At 36.4% G+C, this 21,585-nt stretch overlaps 1 protein-coding gene across 15 annotated transcripts in view; it reads right to left on the bottom strand.

Moving 5' to 3' along the window:
* The window catches only part of EHBP1 (EH domain binding protein 1), a 566,468-nt gene that overhangs the window by 280,804 nt on the left and 264,079 nt on the right, over positions 1–21,585 (bottom strand). For all 15 annotated transcript variants that reach the window (XM_070798096.1, XM_070798098.1, XM_070798095.1 and 12 more), the window contains 3 exons: positions 16,880–16,937; positions 7,893–7,988; positions 2,121–2,174 (listed from right to left, as the gene is read on the bottom strand). In XM_070798096.1, coding sequence (XP_070654197.1) covers positions 2,121–2,174; positions 7,893–7,988; positions 16,880–16,937 — 208 coding nt within the window. The remainder of the gene's footprint in view (positions 1–2,120; positions 2,175–7,892; positions 7,989–16,879; positions 16,938–21,585) is intronic.

The raw sequence follows: 21,585 nt of genomic DNA, 5'->3' as shown, positions 1-21,585 counted from the left end.
TTCCATTTTCCTACTATGGCCATCCCCTCTTCAATCATTTTAGCAATAAATAGGCAAATCAGCTAAATAAGCTTCTGAGCTTATATATTTTTTTCATAAAATGGATATAAATATACTCTTCAACTTGAGAAACATATACTCCAATATGGAAAGGATGATTCAAAATATAACTTTTTATCTCATGATCCATTTAAATCTCACTGTCTTAATTTTAGTATTTTTCTGTGCTGTGCTTAGTCGCTCAGTTGTGTCCAACTCTTTGTGATCCCAGGGATTGTAGCCTGCCAGGCTCCTCTGCCCATAAGGATTCTCTAGGCAAGAATATTGATGTGGGTTGCCAAGCCCTCCTCCAAGGGATCTTCCCAACCCAGAGATTGAACCTTGATCTCCTGCATTACAGGCAGATTCTTTACCATCTGAGCCACCAGGAAAGTCCAAGAATACTGTGGGTAGCCTATCCCTTCTCCTGGGGATCTTCCCGACCCAGGAATCGAACTGGGGTCTCCTGCATTGCAGGCAGATTCTTCACCAGCTGAGCTACCAGGGAAGCCCAGTATTTCTCCATTGATTTTTAAAATATTTTTATAAAATATATAATACAGAACTTAAAAGATTTTTCCTAAAATTCTATAGATTTGAATGTACTTTGCATCCAAACCTAATCTGTGGCATATAGCTTTTTTTAATAGTTGTGTCTTTCAGTAACAGCTTATAATCTATTTCTCAGAAATTTAGAACTACTGTGCCTCTATTCTAAGATTAATCAAATGTATGATAAGAACACCTTTCTAAACAAATATAAAGTTATTGTTTACATCTACTATTACTTACAACCCGAAATTAACAGGCTAATTCTTTAGTACATCAAGTTAACATAGCTATATAACAGAGCCATAAATATTGAAAACCGTTAAAACCATCCATTGGGGAGAAGATTTTAACTCAATGAAAGCTAGATTTTTGAGGCTGTAACAAATTTCAAGAAATGTAAGTTTGTCTGTTTTCAAAACCTCAACATTACTCCAACTACAGTGTTCAAACCTATCACTACAGAAAAGTCAGAATTGTTAACACGTGTGAACCTTTACACAATGACACTAGTTTGACATCCAGCCACCAGAACTCCTTCCACTGTATTTGGACATGACCTCCCTCCCAAGCTCCCCAGATCTTTATGTCTAAAAATGGTCCAGCTACTGTTCAAAAAAGTGTAAGATTCCTTTTACCACTAAAATATAAAACAAAATCACTTACAGAGAGGAAGAACATGCTGTTTTATAAAGCATGTTATAAAACTGTTACAAATATATTTTACAACTGTAATAATGATCATGATAGTGATGTCAATGACAATGATAAAAGCTAATATTCATTGAAATTATTTAATCATCACAACCCTATAAATTGACTGCTGAGAAGTTAAGAAACTTATCATAATCAGAGCTTATAAATGGAAGATCTAGGGCTTGCAATCTGTCTCTCAGACTTCAGAACCCACACATAGTTTCATTGCCTGTCTTCCCTAATCTCCATTTAATAAACATTCATTAAACAACTACTATCTTCCTACAAGTCACCTGGGACTCCATCATAAAATGCAAACTAATTGAAAATGATTATTAAAGTACTACTTGAGAATCCTTCAACCCAAAGAGTTAAAGCATATAGTTTATTTTCAAATATTTCTAAGATCATTCATAATTTCATTCAACAAATGTTTAAAAGAGCATTTATGTTATGTCAGAAGCACCATGTCAGATGCTAAATAGATAAAAAGATGAATAAGACACAATCCTTCCCTCAAACTCCCAACAGAATACATAGAGCATATACATAATTCAGTATCAATGAGTAGTTTTACTTTTATGTTTTTAACAAAAATATTGGCCAAAAAGTTCATTTGGGTTTTTCCATAACATCTTACAGAAAAACCTAAAGGAAATTTTTGGCTGACTCAATGTTCACAAATAATTCTACTGGTTATTATTTCACTTAAAAAATTCTAAAAGCTACAAATCACTAATTTTTTATAAAGCAACATTTCTTCTGCCACCAAAATGCCCCTTAGTAATGTATATAGTTAAAAATATGAAAGGTGACAGAATTTACAATTAGCTTACATTTTCTATGACAAATGTCCACTCTTTATCTTCAAATTCCTCTGCATGAGGATCCTGTAACAAAAGTAAAATATAAAGTTGAAATACATTTTTTAAATCCAGTCAATTCAATTAGGAAAATACACAAACAGCCTTGATATTAGCTTTTACCAACTTACAAAAAAGGAAGGGGCAGAATGGTCTGCTTTTAAGAAACTTTCATAATTTATCTAAATTTAAAACATTATTTTTATTAAGAAATTCTCTTACTTAGGTTAATACATATCATTATTTTCCATCATTGCATAAAACAAGACAAAAGGAAACCATAAAAATATTTTATGACAGAGGTTATACGTGGAATTTTAAAAAGTGGTACAAATGAACCTATTTACAAAACAGAAATAGAATCAAAGAGACAGAAAACAAACTTATGCTTACCAAGGGGAAAAAGAAGGGAGGGATAAATTGGAAGATTGAGACTGACATACACACACCACTATATATAAAATAGATAACTAATACGCACAGGTAGCTCTAGGCAATACTCTGTAATGGTCTATATAGGAATAGAATCTGAAAGAGTGACTTCACGTGTATGTATGACTGATTCAGTTTGCTGTACAGCAGAAACTAATACAACATTGTAAATAATCTATACCTCAATAAAAATTAATTTAAAAAAGAAACCTGGGGACAGATAACTTGGTGAGTGAACTATTAAAAAGCACTTTTTGTGCAGTGTTCAGTCAGTCAGTCATGTCTGACTCTGTGACCCCGTGGACTGTAGCCCACCAGGCTCATTTATTAAGATACTGATATCCTTATTTTTATACCTCTAAGTATTCTGAACTCAAAGCATTACTTGAGGCAAGGTTTTCTTGGTGCAGAGGTTACATATTATAAACATTTGGAATTTCAAAGTACTGCAAAGAACTTCATAACCTACACAAAATGACAAATCTGACGTTGATACCCTCATCTGCCCTCCATTACCAGAGGCCTGAGAAAGGGTAACAGATCCTACAACCAAATGCAGCTTTTTTTCTAAATGAGTCAGACTTTAACCAAGTATTTGACAAATATTTATTGGCTACTTACTATATAAGGAATTACAGAGGCGTTATACGGATTCAAACACAGTTGTCCTTGCTTTCAAAGACAAACACAACTAATCTAAATACATAGATGATGAATGAAATACATGGTTTTACTAGAGATTAGAAGACAATACGTTTCTTAGAGGAAGGAACAGGAAAAGCTTTACGAGTGAGGAAGCATTTAGACAAGGTGGGATTTCCACAGATACTAAAATAAGTAAAGGTGAAAGGCAACAGATTTTAAGACATAAAAGGAAAAGCAGTGGAGTAGCGTCGTAAGTGCATTTAACTTATTCAAGTTCAACTTCATGTTTTAGCGGTGGGGGAGGGATGGAGGTACTGACAGTGAGAGTATGTGCAAATAAATGCTATTCCCCTACTGTGTCTCATGGACCACATGCTTCTCATAGGGAAGCGCCTTATTCATGACTGATTCCACTATAGTCTATTATTAACCTTCAGTTTCTACTGCCACAGCTGTGTTTGGGTCCTCATCACTTTGTGCCTAGGCTATTTCAAGATAAAAGTAACCGCAGCACTCTCAGTCTCTCTGCTCTCCAATTAATCTTGTACACAGATTAATTCTCCTAAACCACAGTTCTGACCATGTAAGTACCAACTAAGAGTTTTTCAATGATCCCTACAACCTATGGGATAAATTTCAAATTCCTTCATTACTTCATTTTTGTTTATTTTTCTACCTTAAAAATATGGTGACTAGCTGATTCTGAGCTGTCTTAAGGCAACTATGACAAATCCACACAGTGTAAATCCACACAGATATTATAAAGACCTGCCAAAAAGGAGTTTATTTGGTGGTGATGGGCAGGGACAGGCAGGAAAGGGTAGAAAGGAAAAAGAGGTAGAAGACTCTACTTGATACTTATTTCCCCAGCCTGGCCCTGCCCAGGTTTGTGGAGGTTTATGGAGAATGACTACTGTAAATAAAGATTAAAGGATTTTTTTCATGAGAGATTTAGGACCCAAATAGTGCTACTTTAGAGACCGAGTAATAGTGTGACACAATGCTTAGGAAAAAGATACATTACTACCCTTTCTGCTTGCCCCACACCCACACCACTGTTGAAGAATGTAGCCTAGCTCTAGTGCAACTTTTACAATTAATAGTAGTGTGTGTGTGTGTGTGTGTGTGTGTGTGTGTTGCTCAGTCATGTTCAACTCTTTGTGATCCCATGGACTGTAGCCCGCCAGGCACCTCTGTCCATGAAATTCTCCAGGCAAGAATACTGGAGTGGGTTACCATTTCCACCTCCAGAGGATCTTCCCAATCCAGGGACTGAACCCAGGTCTCCTGCATTGCGGGCAGATTCTTTACTGTCTAACCCACCAGAGAAGCTCCAATAGTAATGGTATCAGTGATAATACAAAATGTTTGCAAAGCACACACTCTGCCTCAGTCATTGTGTTAAGAGTTTTAATCATCACAACTACTTATGAAATAGGTATCCTTTTTGTTCCTAGTTAAAAGAACAGAAAACTGAGACCTAAAAGATGTAACTTCCCACAAATAAGTGTTAAAATTACGTGCCAATTTTAGGTCTGTCTGACTTTTAGCCATGTTGTTAGTTCAGTTTTATCTCTGTGTTCCTAGGGACCTAGAAAAGTACCTGGAATATGGTAGTTTCTCAAGAAAACTTGATTAATGAATTAATGAAGATATGCCTTGAAACTTAACAAATATTGAATTGCACCTTATATATGATATACATTAATTCTCAAAATTGATAAAAACATTTTTTAGAAACACAGATAAATATTACCCATAACAGAATAATTTTAATGGGGCCAAGGGTCACATCTGATAAGGCAAAGTCACTAAAAAGATGTAAAGGAGCAACAATAATGTTCATTTTCAAGTTACTTTAAAATGGTATATCTACAAAACTCATTAATTATGTTATTGACTAAACAAAAACATTAGTAATGAAAGTTGCTCCCACCTTGAATCAATTAAGTCTTCTTTACATCCTGTTCTCTATCCTCTAGTGTCTCTTTTATCACCATTGAACTAAAGAGAAAAAGTGAAACAGCTTAAAGAGCCATTTCCCTTCTCAACCCTAAAAGGGGCTTTTTTTCATTTACCAGAAATAGCTATTTTCAAGCTAATTAAACTTTCAAAATCAAGCGTGCAGGCTAAAGAACTAATTTCTGCTTAAGCCATAGAAAAGTGAAACTTCTTGATAACTTTTTTTAAAAGCACTTTGTCTATGAACATACCTCTGTGAATACGAGCAGTTCTTTCCTATTTTGCAAATTTCAGGATTAAGTAAATTTTGAGACTTTAATATAAGTAAAAGAAAGGGGGAAATATGAAAAAGCTTTCCACTTGAATATTTTAAAATGCTGTTCAAAAACAAGAATCAAAAATTAATATGAGAGAATGAAAAGCTATTTTGTTTTGTTTACTTTTTGGTTCTTCTATTACAACTCTGGGAAGATATGGAGCCAGGAAGACAAAGATATTTAAAGATATTCACTGAAGAGAAATGTGTAATACAGCAAACTGGGAAGGAGGGAGTATTTATTTCCCTACAGACTAACATTTAAAAGACATAAAAGTTCAGTGATAGGATTTGCTGAACATTCTCATTAGTACTTGAAAACTACTTACCTCCTAATCCTCCAAGTAATACATTTCAACAGCCACTTTCAACACAAAATCACTCAGTTAGTGCATATCCTTTGCCCAAACACATAGCTGTCAACCATTTATCAGCTCTCTTCTAACCCCTTGTTGTCTATCGTCATTTTTATAAAAGTTGTGTAACTATGTCCATTCATTTACTTTAACAATAAAAACAGACTAAATCAAAACACAGAAGATTACTTAAAAGTTTTCCTCAAGCATGTCACAGATTCTGCCGTGGTAATCTATATTCAGAGTGGTATTTACTACAGAATAGGCCATGCTATGTAAAACAAACCCAAAACCAAACACACAACAACCACACCCCAGGGCTAAATCACAGTGTGACAGGGCAAGTTACCTTCCCCTTTAGTCTTAGTTTCCTTATCAGTACAATGGAAACAATTCTAGAACTTCAGGGTTACTTTGAGAATTAAATGAAATAGTACTCTAAAGGTATTGTTGTTAACTACCAAACTTACTACATCACTTTAGTAGGAGAGGTAGGAGCTTCCAAGGTAGCTCAAAAAGTAAAGAATCTGCCTGCAATGCGGGATACCTGGGTTCAAGCCCTGAATCAGGAAGATCCCCTGGAGGAAGAAATGGCAACCCACTCTATTATTCTTGCCTGGAGAATTCCATGGACAGAGAAGCCTGGTGGGCCACAGTCCAGGGACTCACAAAGAGTTGGACACGACTGAGTGACTAACACATACAGAAGAGGTATGGATGGGGAAGGGTGGGGGATTAATAACAGGCTTTTACGATAGCTGACTGAAGGGTAATAGGATGATTCTGATCTTTCCTGAAAAAAAAGGAAGAGGAGCTACAACCTCATGCCTTATTTCTCCCTGGGCCAACAGTGTATAAATGATATGCATAATCATGTGATGTTATAATGTCAATAACAATAGTATTACAACTGTAAAACACACATAAAGTGTTAAGAATCTTTCATAAAATAGAATATCTATGAAACACAGAGCATTTGAAAGTAGTGTCTCATTGATGGGTTAGTACATTAACATTCATTATACTGCTTTGTTCTATTGATCTCTTCAGTAGTTCCAGAGCACATCAATTAATATACTGAAATACAAAATCAAAAGTACCTTTTTACACAGTGATTTCACACTTGAAGCCATATAAATTTGTTCTACTTAGATGTCATATCTTATAGTATTTAGTGGATTGTCACAAGTTTATGTTACTAAATTATGCTCAACTAAATGTCCTCCTTCATTCTATCCTTTTGCAAAAGTAAAGTCAACATGATTGGAATGATTCAAAGAAGAAATAAAGCATTTGTTTCCTATGCACCACTTCTAAGAAGGCTGAAGCTGAGACATATTTGTCCCCATCATTTTTTTTTTTTTTTTGAGTAGGTAAGAAATTGGTTGGGAAAGTAATTATTCTAGTGCTTAGTTTTCATATGTGTGAGGACTATTTAGAACGTTAAGAAATAGAGAAGACATTCAAGAAAAAACATATATAAAAAAGTAAGATATACGAACAGCTATGTTTTTTGGATCTGGACTTTCAGTTTATTACCAGAATTTTTATTTTAAGCTATAGTATTTATAAGCTATCAATATCAATAAAATATTTATCAAAAATCCATTTTAAATTTACCTTCCTATATTAACTTTAATAAAATACCATATATCAATTTTAAAACACATCTAGTTTTTAGTCAAACAAGGCTAATAAAATGAGACTCCAGGACAAGAATTCCACAAACCTCAGGGTTCCACAGAAAAAGCACTTTAAATTTTCCTGTGGGTAGAATGTAGGAAGCAATAAAAGAAATGTTCCAGTTGATTTTAACTGGAATAAGTTCAAAAAGACTCTCATATTATTTGGACTTTATACACCATGAAATACCTTGTATTGTTATAAATTGCTACATCTCTAAAAATAATGCATATTAAGGTTCTTACTGCTCATTAAGGACTCAAGTGTGTCGAACAGTGAATACTGAAATATTCCATCATTTATAACAATGACTGCACAGTAAATCCTATAACCTATAAAAATGGAACTTACCTTAAAAAGTGTCACAGTGATTTCAATGTTTTCAGGAACAGGCCATACAACAACACCACGGTAAGGATTTTTTATTCCAGGCTGCCAGCTATGAGCCTACCAAAAAAAACAAAATGTCTTCAACTTGAAGTACAGAAAATGCAATATTAATAATTTGCAAAGATACATTGACCCTATTTAACTATCCATTAGATCTATTTCCCTAAAACAAAAATGATTAGTCAAATAGAACTTTTCAAGCATCAAACTTGGACCATGACAGTTGGTGGCTCAGACGATAAAGAATCTGCCTGCAGTGCAGGAGACCTGGGTTCAATCCCTTGGTCAGCAAGATCTCCTAGAGGAGGAAATAGCCACCTACTCTAGTATTCTTGCCTGGAGAATTCCATGGATAGAGGAGCCTGGTGGGCTACAGTACACAGGGTTGCAAATAGTTGGACAAAACTGAGCAACTAACACTTACTCATGACAGTTATATCACATGTAAGCTACAGATTACTATCTGTAAACAAACATTTACCCTCTCCTACACACACACACATGAAAATAGAAAAATGAGAGCATCATATTTTCAAAAGCTATTTCAAATTTAAGAAAAATCTTCTCAGGAGAAATATTTTAAAAATTATTTTGTGATCTCAGAACTTAAAGGCAAATTCAAACAGGTGGGGAAACAATAGAAATAGTGACAAACTTTATTTTCTTGGACTCCAAAATAACTGTGGACAGTGACTGAAGCCATGAAATTAAAACACACTTGTTGCTTGAAAGAAAAGCAATGACAAACCTAGACAGTGTTTTAAAAAGCAGAGACATTACTTTGCCTACAAAGGTCCATTTAGTCAAAGCGTAAAGCGTCTGTCTACAATGCGGGAGACCCAGGTTCAATCCCTGGGGTGGGAAGATCCCCTGGAGAGGGAAATGGCAATCCACTCCAGTACTTTTGTCTGGAAAATCCCATGGACAGAGAAGCCTGGTAGGCTACAGTCCATGGGGTCGCAAAGAGTTGGACACGACTGAGCGACTTCACTTCTTCGTCTTCATGGTTTTTCCAGTAGTCATGTACGGATATGAGAGCTGGACAATAAAAAAAGGCTGAGCGCCGAAGAATTGATGCCTTCAAACTGTGGTGCTGGAGAATACTCTTGAGAGTCCCTTGGACAGCAAGGAGATCAAACTAGTCAATCTTAAAGGAAATCAACCCTGAATACTTATTGGAAGGACTGATGCTGAAACTGAAGCTCTAATACTTTGGCCACCTGATGCGAATAGCCAACTAACTGGAAAAGACCTCAATGCTAAGAAAGATTGAGAGCAGAAAGAGAAGGGGTTGACAGAGGATGAGATATTGGATGGCATCATCAACTCCATGACTCTGAGCAAACTCCAGGAGACAATGAAGTACACAGAAGCCTAGCATGCTGCAGTCCATGGGATTGCAAAGAGTTGGACACAGCTTGAGCAATTTAACAACAACAAATCAGAGAAAAGTAGCCTTGAGAAGGTGACAAGAACAGACCACAGGAGGCGAATCAGATCATTTAAACATGGGAAGAGTTTTCTAGGGAGATGGACCAGCAACTGGAAAGGTGCTGAAGCAGTCAGATAACAACAAGGCCAGTGTGACTGGGGCAGAGTCGTTAAAGAGAAGAGCAGCAGAAGACAAGACTAGGGAAATCATGGAGGGTCCAGTCATACAAGGTTCGAGCAGGCCATCCAAAGATTCTGGCTTGTAATTTGAGAGAGATGAGAAGCCACTGGAGGATTTTAACAGAAGAATGATGATCCAAGTTGCATTTTTTTAGCTCTAGCAAATCTATTCAGAATAGACTCCAGATGTTTGAGCAAACTCCAGGAGAAACAGTGAAGGACAGGGGAGCCTGGTGTGCTGCAGTCCATGGGGTCGCAAACAGCTGGACATGACTGAGTGACTGAACAACAACAACCAGGTGTAAGAGAGGAAACGGAGACAATAAAGAAGCTATGCAATAATCCCAAGGAGAGTTGACGGTGAATTGGCTTAGGGTGGTATAAAAGTGGTATGAAATGATCAGATTTATTTTTATTTATTTTTTTTATTTTTAAGACAGAATCAATAAGATTTTCTGTCTGACTGTATGAAAGAAAGTAGCCAAGGATGACTGTATGGCTTTTGCCCTTGAGCAAGTACAAAATAGGAATTGCTATTAACAGATAAAACTGCAGAAGGATCAGGTTTGGAAAATCAGATTAGAAACGTGATTTTATACACATTAAATCTAAGGTGTCTATTAGATATTCAAGTGTAGCTGTTTAACTAGGCAGCTGGATATACCTGCCTGGAGTTATAAATTTGGGAATCATCAGCATACAGGTGATACTTAAAGCTTAAGGGTGGATGTAATCCCAAGGGAGTGACAGGAGGGAGGAAGGGAAACAGAGAGAGAGGGAGAAAATAAAGGTTCAAGAACTGAACTTTGGAGCACAACAATAACAGGTCCAGGAAATGTGGAGGAATCAGTAAAGAAAGGTCAGTAAATAGAAGGAAAACCAGAGGCAAGTGGTTATTCTGAAAGTCTAGTGGAGAAAATATTTTAAGGAGACATGAACAATTATCTGTGCCAAATCTTGGTAACAGGTCAAGAGGATGAGGTCTGGAAAATGATCCCTGGATTTAACAAAGCCAAAGCCATTACTGACTTCACAAGAGCTGTTTCAGTGGAGTGGTGAGGGTAGGTAAACACCTGACTGGATCAGCATGGGTTCAAGAAAGAATAGGAAGATAGACACTGAAGCTAGCAAGCACATTCAACTTCTCTGGGCTATTTTGCTGAAAGAGAAAGAGAGAAATAGGTTAGTGCTAGTCTGAGAAATATTGTCAGGCCAGAATTTTTTAAGACAGAAATATTTTTAGGGTGATGGGAAACACTCAGTTGAAAGGGAAATTTTAATGATGCAGAAGAGAAATAATTGCTAGAGTCATGTCTTTAACAGTATGAAAGGAGACAGACTGGCTTGTGCTGGGAGCACAGATCATTCTTCAGTAATAATAGAAAAGAAGTTAGAGTACTTGAGTGCAGACGCATGTCAGGGAGCAGGTTTAACACACCTGAGAGGATATCTGAGGACACTGAGACACAGACTTGACCAAGACCACACAGCAAGCAAGTGGCAGAAACTGGATTTGAATCCAGGAAGTGGAACTGAGAAGTGATCAAGATCACAGAAACGTATGTCCATGTAAATCTTATCATACCTTGTTGGTTAAAACACCAGCAGAATATTGTAAGTCAACTATACTTAATAAAAAATAGAGACTTAGCACACCACAGCCAGTGGTAAAGAACGGAGTTTTGTTGATTAAAAAACGTCTCCAGAGATTCTTCTATTCCCCTGCCTTATTTCTATGCCTGTTGACAGTCCTAGAAAACAACCCCACAGAGTAAACAATCTGAATTTTGAAAAGTAAATTGCTGCCATCTTAGATAATCTCTAATTAGAACTCCTCTCTATATAGTCTACATACTTAATTCTGAAGATTTGTGACAACTGTAATTCTCATGTACTCTAACAACAGATCAAGCTATTTCTCTAGTCTCTTCAAACTTCCCATAATTATATTTTCATAGTCTCCCCATACATTGAAAAAGACTATAATAATTGAATTTTTCTTATTAGCGACAATAGAAAAGATAGTACTTGAACAATTCTGAATTTTAAAAAGTACCATCAAAGAATTTTAGACCTGAAAATATCCTTAGGAAATCTAATCAGGTACAGATAATGAAACTGAAGCAATAAAGAGTAAATGGCTTGCCTGAACCCATAATAACAATCTGTAGGAGAACCAGCTCCATGATTTTCAAGTTCAGGGTTCTTCACCCAACCAACATTACAGCCAGCTCTATTTCTGATTCACACAGTAGTCAAGAAAATAGTCTTCAATCCCTAAGGTCTTAACATTTATATGCATGAGAAAGAGATCAAAAGTGTGAGAAGCAGGGAATGTGGAGACCAACAAACAACTGGGTAGAATTAGAAGACAGTGATATTAAGTAATTACCTAATGCTGGTCCTCTAAATGATCTCTTTCAATTCTCAGTCTAGGATCAGGAAATGGTAATTAGACTGCTGAACAAACAAAACTACTATCTGCTTAACAAACTAAAATCTTTTTTCTTTTTTTTAAATAAAAAGAGATAGAAGGGTGCTAGTTCCCAAGTTGCTGGTATGCCGCCTTTCTATCCAGCAACTCTCCCCAGTGAGAGAAAAGGTCCACCTAAGTCAGCTCTGGCTTTCTGATGGTCTTTGTAGTGACTATACAAACTAGCTATGTTAAGACACAGTAACAATATCAATTAGTCCAGCTTAGTATCTGATAATGTCAGCTTCATAATGTCAGCTAATTATTATGTATTAGAAAAAGAATGAAAAGTCTAACACAGGCAACTAAAAACAGCTGTGGTACTAAACACCTAATTGTACAGATCCATGGAGACAGTACTTTAGGTTCTTAGGAACTTTATTTTTAAAAAGTACCTCATGTTGGCAATCATCAGCACTACAGGAATCCTGATCAGTTTTTGATCAGAGTAATAGAAAAGATTTCCCTAGAAAATAATTCAGTATAAAACACATACAGCTATTTAGCTCCTTAATATAGTCCAGAAAGGCAGGCTATTTCATTATTTGCCATCATCCTAGTACAGTTAATGGTAGAAAGGATGAAGCCATATTCACTTCCACTCATATAAATTGCTTCACCTTTTAATCATATCAGAGATCCTTTAGCAAAGGCAGACCTAGGGAAAAGGTAACATTTATCAATTTTGAGTACCGACTCTATAAGATGTCTTATTTTCAAATTATTTCATATCATACCTTATGTAAAAGACCTAAACCTAATATGGAACTAAATACAGATATGTAACTAAAAAACCTAATATGGAACTAAATATTCACTTGTTACTTCTGAAATTTTTCACTGAATAAATATAACTATCATTTAGTTTTTAAATTGATGATTTTCAATTTATAAAACTTCATCTACGCATACGTTTAGGATGTCACATGTAAAGCTGTCTTAGAGCTGCCCACATCATGGTCTTAGTCAAAGAGCCACCACTACACCCATCCCTTCATGATACCACAGCATATTGTTAAAGGCTATACAGGTGCACACTGCTATATTAAAAATGCATAGCCAACAAGGACTTAATATATATAGCACAGGGAACTCTGTTCAGTGTTCCATGGCAGTCTTGATGGGAAGGGAGTTTGGGAGAGAATGGATACATGTATACGTATGACTAAGTCCCTTTGCTGTCCACTTGAAACTATCATAATGTTGTTAATCAGCCATACTTCAATACAAAATAAAAAGTTTAAAACAACAACAACAAAAATACAGCTTATAGCAAGGAAGTAGAAGTGATAATGCCATCCAAAAGCTGGTGAGGACTTTCAAGCTCTTCTTTCCCTTTGGAATTCTCCCATCTCTGTGACTTTAAATTCCTAGTTTGAAAACTAGGTTTAAGGCAACAGACTACTCTGCCATAACTTTTCTTGTCTATTACAATTTTCCTGCTTCCTTTGTCCAACACTATACTGAAAAATAATTTATTTAAGCATATACAATTCAACTGCTGCCCAAAAATATCTTTGCTATAAATGCCATGACTTGAAGATAAGAGGTAGGAAAACTGCCTATTGTGATAATTACCCATGGTAATTATTTTGTAATTATTCTCTCAATAAAAAATGATTCTGCAATGGGTTCTTTTATATTTAATTACAAAAATAGACATGTATCCAAAGAAAGTGAGCAAAACACTGAGAACTAAACTTTATATCAAATAAGGCAATGTGCCTTATCATTTTTCTGTCTAATCTGTTATCTGGGTATCAGTTATAAGTTTCAATCCACCAATATAAAAAAGGTAGATAACCAACCATACTTCAATAAAATAATTTTTAAAAGGTAGATATATTCAGAAACAGGCAAGATAAATATTAAGCTATACACAAGACCAAAGAGAATGAATTACTGTGTAGTTTAAACTCTTTCCAGAAACAAACCTAAAAGTAAAAACCAGACTATTTTCTGCCCAATGGTTGTAGAGATCTATTTTCCCTGTAAGTGATTTCAATGGGACTTAGCAGCAAATAATGTGTATTTCAGGACTTCCATGGTGGCTCAGATGGTAAAGTGTCTGTCTACAATGCGGGAGACCTGGGTTCGATCCCTGGGTCGGGAAGATTCCCTGGAGAAGGAAATGGCAACCCACTCCACTACTCTTGCCTAGAAAATCCCATGGATGGAGGAGCCTGGTACAGGCTACTGCCCATGGGGTCGCAAAGAGCCGGACACGACTGAGCGACTTCACTTTTTTTTAATGTGTATTTCAAAGGAAAAATGTCAGAAACAGAAGAGTGTTTCAAATGAAAACAATGGTTCTACTCTTTGGATTTAATATAACTGATAGTTAATTTTAAAAAACAATAGCTAGGGACAAGCTAGCTTTTTTTTTTTTTTTTTTTTTTAAGAATTCCAAAATGCCATGGATCTCAAGCTCCTCAAAGTTTTTCTAAAAAGTAATTTGTTTAATTTTCACATAATATCATAATCATTTCTTTTATAGCTTCTGGAACTGCTTTTTACATCCTTATTCAGCTGTTGTATACAATGTATAAAAACAGCATTTCACACATACATGAATGTATATTATGTAAATTTCAGGCAGATTCTTTACCACTGAGCCATCAGGGAATCCTGTAAGCTTATTATAGCATATGGGCTTCCCTGATGGCTCAATGGTAAAGAATCCACCTGCAATGCAGGAGACTCGAGTTTGATCCCTGGGTCAGGAAGATCCCCTGGAGAAGGAAATGGCAAACCACTTTAGTACTCGTGCCTGGGAAATCCCATGGACAGAGGAACCTGTGGGGCTACAGTCCATGGGGTCTCAAAGAGCTGGACATCACTAGAGTGACTAAATAACAACAATAATATGCTTAATACATTGTGAGTTCTCATAACTTTTCAAAAGTACATATATAATGTTTCAAGGGAAACATACAATGATTCTAAAATATCCAGAAGGGATCTGAAATATTAGGAGCATCACAACTGGAAAATAAGTCCAATAAACCAATACAATATTGTAAAGTAATTAGCCTCTAATTAAAATAAATAAGTTTAATTAAAAAAAAAAAAAAAGAAATAGTTCCTTCTGGAAAATATTGTATTCTGAGAAAAATCAACCTGTACCTCATATGTTTGCATTTCACCATTTAGATTTGATCAAAATTTAATATGATGTAAAAAAGAATCTGGACCTAAAAGTTATCTGACTTTAAAAATGCAATTAAATTAAAAGTATACTTAATTTCAACTATGAATATTCTGAATTGACTTTTAATCTAAAGCATTTCATTATGTTTCATAATGTTTTAAGAAAACAATTAGTATCTAGTTACTACAAGAGGGAAATCACTTTTTGTTGACAGCTAAAAACATTTAGGGTCTAATGTTTATAGTTATAGTCAGGTTCCACTATCATACTTACTGGATGACCTAATATTGTTCCTTTCCATAAAACCTTAAGACCCACTCAGAAAAACTGATAGAAGACCGTAAGTCTATTTTCAGAATCCTTTCTCATGCGTAAATAGATAAGAAAATATTACAGATCCAAAATACCCTGTATCCAAACTACATATGTATGCTTTGGAGAAGATGCTATTCATTAGGTGAAGCAACTGGACCTTTCCTCAATTGCTGGGGGGGTACGCTGAAAGTTAAAACTGTACCTATCCTATTGCCCAGTGATTCTAGTCCTAGTTATTTGTGGAAGAGAAAATGTTTGTCCCCCAAAATACTTGTACTGCTGCTGCTGCTGCTGAGTCACTTCAGTTGTGTCCAACTCTGTGCAACCCCATAGACGGCAGCCCATGAGGCTCCCCCGTCCCTGGGATTCTCCAGGCAAGAACACTGGAGTGGGTTGCCATTTCCTTCTCCAATGCATGAAAGTGAAAAGTGAAAGTGAAGTCGCTCAGTTGAGCCCAACTCTTCAGGACCCCATGGACTGCAGCCCACCGGGCTCCTCCATCCATGGGATATTCCAGGCAAGAGTACTGGAGTGGGGTGCCATCGCCTTCTCCGAAATACTTTTACAGTAATGTTTAAAAGAAATTTAGTCAGAATAGTGAATATTCAGAATACTCACTAGAAACAAGCCATACTTTCATCAACAGATGTATAATCAAACTGCAATATATTCACATGATAGAATAATACTCAGCAAAGAAAAAAACTTAACTACCAGTATTCACAAATTTTTTAATTCTGAAATTTAATTAAAATTTAATTTCAGGTAAAATAAATGAATTTTTTCTTTACATAAATCTACTTACATAGAAACCAACAGTCAATAAACATGCTTGTAATTATTGTGTGCCTATAAACACATGCTCAATCTTACTTGTCTGTAGACTGGAATTTTAAAAATATCTAAAATTGTTATTGAACATTTAAAAATTCTGCTCCACTCCCCCACAAAGCCATAAGAACAAAAGATTAAAACTTCTGAAAAACCCAACCCCTTCTCTTCTGTAACCTAGCAAATGGACTCAGATAACTCATCATTAATTATGTGTGCCCTAACTCCATCTTCTTAGAAGCTGAATAAAGTAATTCTAGATATAATTTTTAAGTGATCTTTATTTACTCATTAGTTCATGATATTCTAGCACAGAGATGTTAAATAACTATTATGTTATTTAAGACCACCAAATCCAAAATCAAAACTCAGGTATCTGGCTCCTGTTTAGAACTATAATACCAAGATTACATACAGTACCTAATCAATCATTTTAGTAAAGCAGATTATAAGAATAACCCAAAATATCAAAAAATATTTAAAAATATTCTTCACTGGGGCCAGCTTAATAATTAGATCAAAAGTTACATTCAACATTTGGGTAAGAAATTTAGAAAACAGACAAACCTTGGAAGACTTCCTTCGGCTTCTTCTTGTCCAAACTACCACCAGTTTATCTGGTTGCCTGCCAAACAGGAAAGATTAAGTAAAATTTATCTTAAGTCAATAAAATTTAGTTTTAGCACCTTTAAAAGAACAAAAATGTCACCTGCTTTAGATTACATGGAGTGGTTACACTAACAATAAAGCTCTATAAATTATTCAAATATGGTAGATGCACAATATAGACATGATCTAATTTAAATGACTAATATTTCATCCACATGTTTTTCTAAAAATACTTTACCAAGTAAATTCATTGGGACAAACCAAGTAAAATAAAATACTTAGACTATTTTTAAAAAAAGCACATATATATCTCTCATCTAAAACTATATTTCCAACACATTATCACTTTAGAGAAAATAAGCATAAAAATAATATTTCCAAAATAATTTAAATCTGTGGTTTACACTACTCTTGCATATCTGTATCTTATGAACAATGCTTAATGATTTTCAAAATCATTTTATAATCAATCATCTCAACTATCTTCAAGAATATAATACAGTACTGAAAAATAGGCAAGTACATTCTGGCAAGAAGCCCAGGGTACACTGGGTTTTTCCCTAGTGGCACAATGGTAAAGAACCTGCCTGCAATGCAAAAGACTGCCTACAATGCAGGAGATGTGGGTTTCATCGTTGGGAAGATCCCTCAGAGAAGGAAATGGCAACCCACTCTAGTATGCTTGCCTGAGAAATCCCATGGACAGAGAAGCCTGGTGAGCTACAGTCCATGGGGTAGCAAAGAGTTGGACATGACTGTGCAACTAAACCGCCACAACCATATTCTGGAAAAGTTAAAAAAAACTCATCAAAAGCTCTGGCAGAAACAAGACTGAAATATAGGTCTTTCCAACCTGAGATGCTGGGAGCAGCAGCCAGATGCAGAAATTCTAAGTTACAGATGAAACAGAAGAAAGTTTCCATGAAACATCAGTGTTCATCTAAGGATATGAACCAACGGAGAAACAAAACCATGTTTAACACAGAGAGAAACAGAACAGACAAAGACATGGAGATGGGTGGTGGGGTACATATAGCAACATGATAAACAGAGCTGGGCAGAGGGTATGGATCAATGCTGGCAGCTTAACAGTAAAGGGACTGAGTAACCAAACAGTTAAGCCACCCTGTTTGAAGGCATTGGTGGCTTGCTGGAACACTTATCCAAGATTACTACAGTGATCTTTCCACTATGTTCTTATCTCCACATCTCCAGCCCAACCTCAACTTTTAATTATACTTCTGCAATACTACTTTAGAATTGGTACAAAAGTCTTACTTATTTTTTTTTTTTTTTTTTTTTACTATTCTAATAGGGCTCTTATACTGAAGGTACAACAAACTGGCACTTGAAAGTTGAATTTGACAGATTTGACCTAAATAGTGTTCCCTTATTTTAAGCTTAAATTAAACTTTAGAATACATTTCTTGGGACTTCCCTGGTGGTCTAGTGGGTAAGACTCCGTGCTCCCAATGCAAAGGGCTCAGGTTCAGTCCCTGGTGAGGGAACTAGAATCCACATGCATGCCACAATGAAGACCTAGCTCAACCTAAATAAACATTTTTAAAAATTTCTACTTAAATGCCTTCAAACAAGTTCCATGCTATCAAGATTACTAAAGCCTCCAACACTATCAACTTCTTTCCACCTGACCAGCTTCATTCTTCAGATGATCTACATAGTCCCTGTATATATTTGACCCTTCGACATCACAGCATGCAAGATAGCATCCATATTCCTGACTGTGGTTTATAAGGCACCTCATCACCTGACTCTGATTTGCCAGCTGCAAAACCTACAAATACCTCAAAGGCATCTTGCTTTCCAACCAATCCCTGAACATTTATTCAATCTCTTCCCATCTTTGCATGTTTAAAATCTTTTTTTCTTTAACTTCCTCTTTTCTCTTTTTCTATCTGATAAACGCTTAATTCATCACTTTCTCTACGAAAACCTGACCGTTTCTCATTTCATTCCCACTTTAACCCATATCCTCAACCTCAGGCAAAGTTAATTTGCTTCTTCTACCTGTATTTCCATTAACACTCTAAACACCTCTATTTTAATATGTTATATGCCCTGTATTATGGGCTCAGCTGGTGGCTCAGATGGTAAAGAATCTGCCTGCAATGCGGGAAACCAAGGTTCGATTCCCGGGTTGGGAAGATCCCCTGGAGAAGGGAATGGCCACACACTCCAATAATTCAAAATCATAAGCAGATGATATCACTCTAATGGCAGGAACTAAAGAGCTTCTTGATGAGGGTGAAAAGGAAGAGTGAAAAAGCTGGCTTAAAACTCAACATTTTCAAAAAATTAAGCTCATAGCATCAGTTCCATCACTTTATGGCAAATAGATGAGGAAAAAATGGAAATAGTGACAATCTATTCTCTTGGGTTCCAAAATCAATGTGCACAGTCACTACAGCCAGGAAATTAAAAGATGTTTACTTCTTGGAAGAAAAGCTATAGCAAACCTAGACAGGATATTAAAAAGCAGAGACATCACTTTGCCAACAAAGGTCCATATAGTCAAAGCTATGGTTTTTCCAGTAGTCATGTACAGATGTGAGAGTTGGACCATAAAAAAGGCTGAGTACCAAAGAACGGATGCCTTCAAATTGTGGTGCTGGAAAAGTCTCTTGAGAGTCCCCTGGACAGGGAGGAGACCAAACAAGTCAATCCTAAAGGAAATCAACCCTGAATATTCATTGGGAAGGACTGATGCTGAAGCTGAAACTCCAATACTTTGGCCACCTGATGCGAAGAACCAACTCATTGGAAAAGACCCTGATGCTGGGAAAGATTGGAGGCAGGAGAAGGGGACGACAGAGGATGAGATGGTTGAATGGCATCACTGATGCAACGGACTGATGCAATGAGTTTAAGTAGGCTCCAGGAGTTGGTGATGGACAGGGAAGCCTGGCGTGCTGCAGTTCACGGGGTTGCAAAGAGCTGGACAAGACTGAGCAACTGAACTGAACTGCACTGCAAAGAGCCGATTCATTGGAAAAGACCCTGACGCTGGGAAAGATTGAAGGCAAAGAAGCGGGCAGCATGGATGGATGGTTAGATAACATCACTGACTCAATGGACCTGAGTTTGAGCAAATTCCAGGAGATAGTGAAGGACAGAGAAGCCTGGTGTGCTGCAGTCCGTGGGGTCTCAAAGAGTAGGACATGGCTGAGCGACTGAACAGCAGTACAACAACAACCCACTCCAATATTCTTGCCTGGAGAATTCCAATGACAGAGGAGCCTAGTAGACTACAGTCCAAGGGGTTGCAAAGAGTTGGACACAACTGAGTGACTAACAGTTTTCTCTTTTTCACTTCATGCTTTCTATTACATTATTTGTTATTATTTCTATCTCCTCGACTAGATTGTATTCCTTTGTCAACCATATCTTATTTATTTTTCTATTTCTAGCAACTAATAAGAATCTGGTACAAAGCTGAGGCTCTATGTACATTCACTACTAAATGAGAGAATCTGCAGCTTATTTGAGCTTTGCAGGCATCTTCACCTTGGATGCACATTGGAACCTCTTGGGAAGCTTTTTTAATATTGATATCTAGGTTCCACTGCTAGAGAATCACATTTAAATGTCAGGCCTGGTATGTAGACTTTTAAAAATTTCACAGTTGATTGTTATGCCCAGCTAAGGTCGAAAACCATTCTTTTGCAGGGAGAGTAGTAAGCAATCCCCACACTCCTGATTTGAAATAGTGAGGCGTGATGCTGGGATGGCAACAAGGGTGACCCCCTTCCCGATATCATCCTAGTGCTACCTGCACTGCTTGCTGCCTCCTTCCAACCTGGCCTCTCAGCACCTTCCTCTCCTCCACCCATTCTGATCTCATGTTTCAGAATATGGAAGCCTCTTACTGTAAAATAAGAAAGTCAGGAAGGGTGGTCTCCTAACCTACATCCCTGAAGTCCCAAGAATGTAAATAGAACATAAGTTACTTATTTGAGAATGCCCCCAGAGATGAATAAACTTTTTTGTGATTCCAAGTTATGTCCAATGGCAACCCACTCCAGTATTCTTGCCTGGAGAATTCCATGGACAGAGGAGCCTGGTGGGCTACAATCTACTGGGACGCAGAGAGTCAGAGATGACTGAGCAACACACACACACACACACACACACACACACAAGAAATCAGCTCCCCTTTACATTATCAGGGACAAAGTAACACAGAATGTTTAAAATAAAGAGCTGTGCTGTGAGTTACTGTTCTTACAGAAGAATACCAATAACCACACAACTGGTTGACCACAATTAATATTTTAAGCATCTATGCTGTACTAGAAAAGAACCATCAAATATTTACTTATGTGCTCACAAGAGGCCAGGGATAGAGCAACTGTGAGAGTTTTATCCAACTACCAAAGAAACTATAATTATACAACTTTCTATCAGTAAAGTCAGGACAACCTGATATAGCTCTGTCTTAGAATTCAACAATCAAATATTTAAAATTTCTACCCCATTCCCTAAGTGACCAGGTAGCCCTGCACATAATACATATACAGACATATAAACACACATGCATATATTCATATATAGGTATTTACACATAAGAATATTTTATATACATACACATAAAATGTACATATAGACACACTGCCTATGAGTTCCACTGCAAAATTTGAAGCCTC

The sequence above is a fragment of the Bos indicus genome, chromosome 11 (genome assembly GCF_029378745.1).
Source record: "Bos indicus isolate NIAB-ARS_2022 breed Sahiwal x Tharparkar chromosome 11, NIAB-ARS_B.indTharparkar_mat_pri_1.0, whole genome shotgun sequence".
NCBI classification, from domain to species: Eukaryota; Metazoa; Chordata; class Mammalia; order Artiodactyla; family Bovidae; genus Bos; species Bos indicus.
Note: the sequence above shows the minus strand (reverse complement) of the source record. Positions and strands in the feature narration are given on the sequence as shown.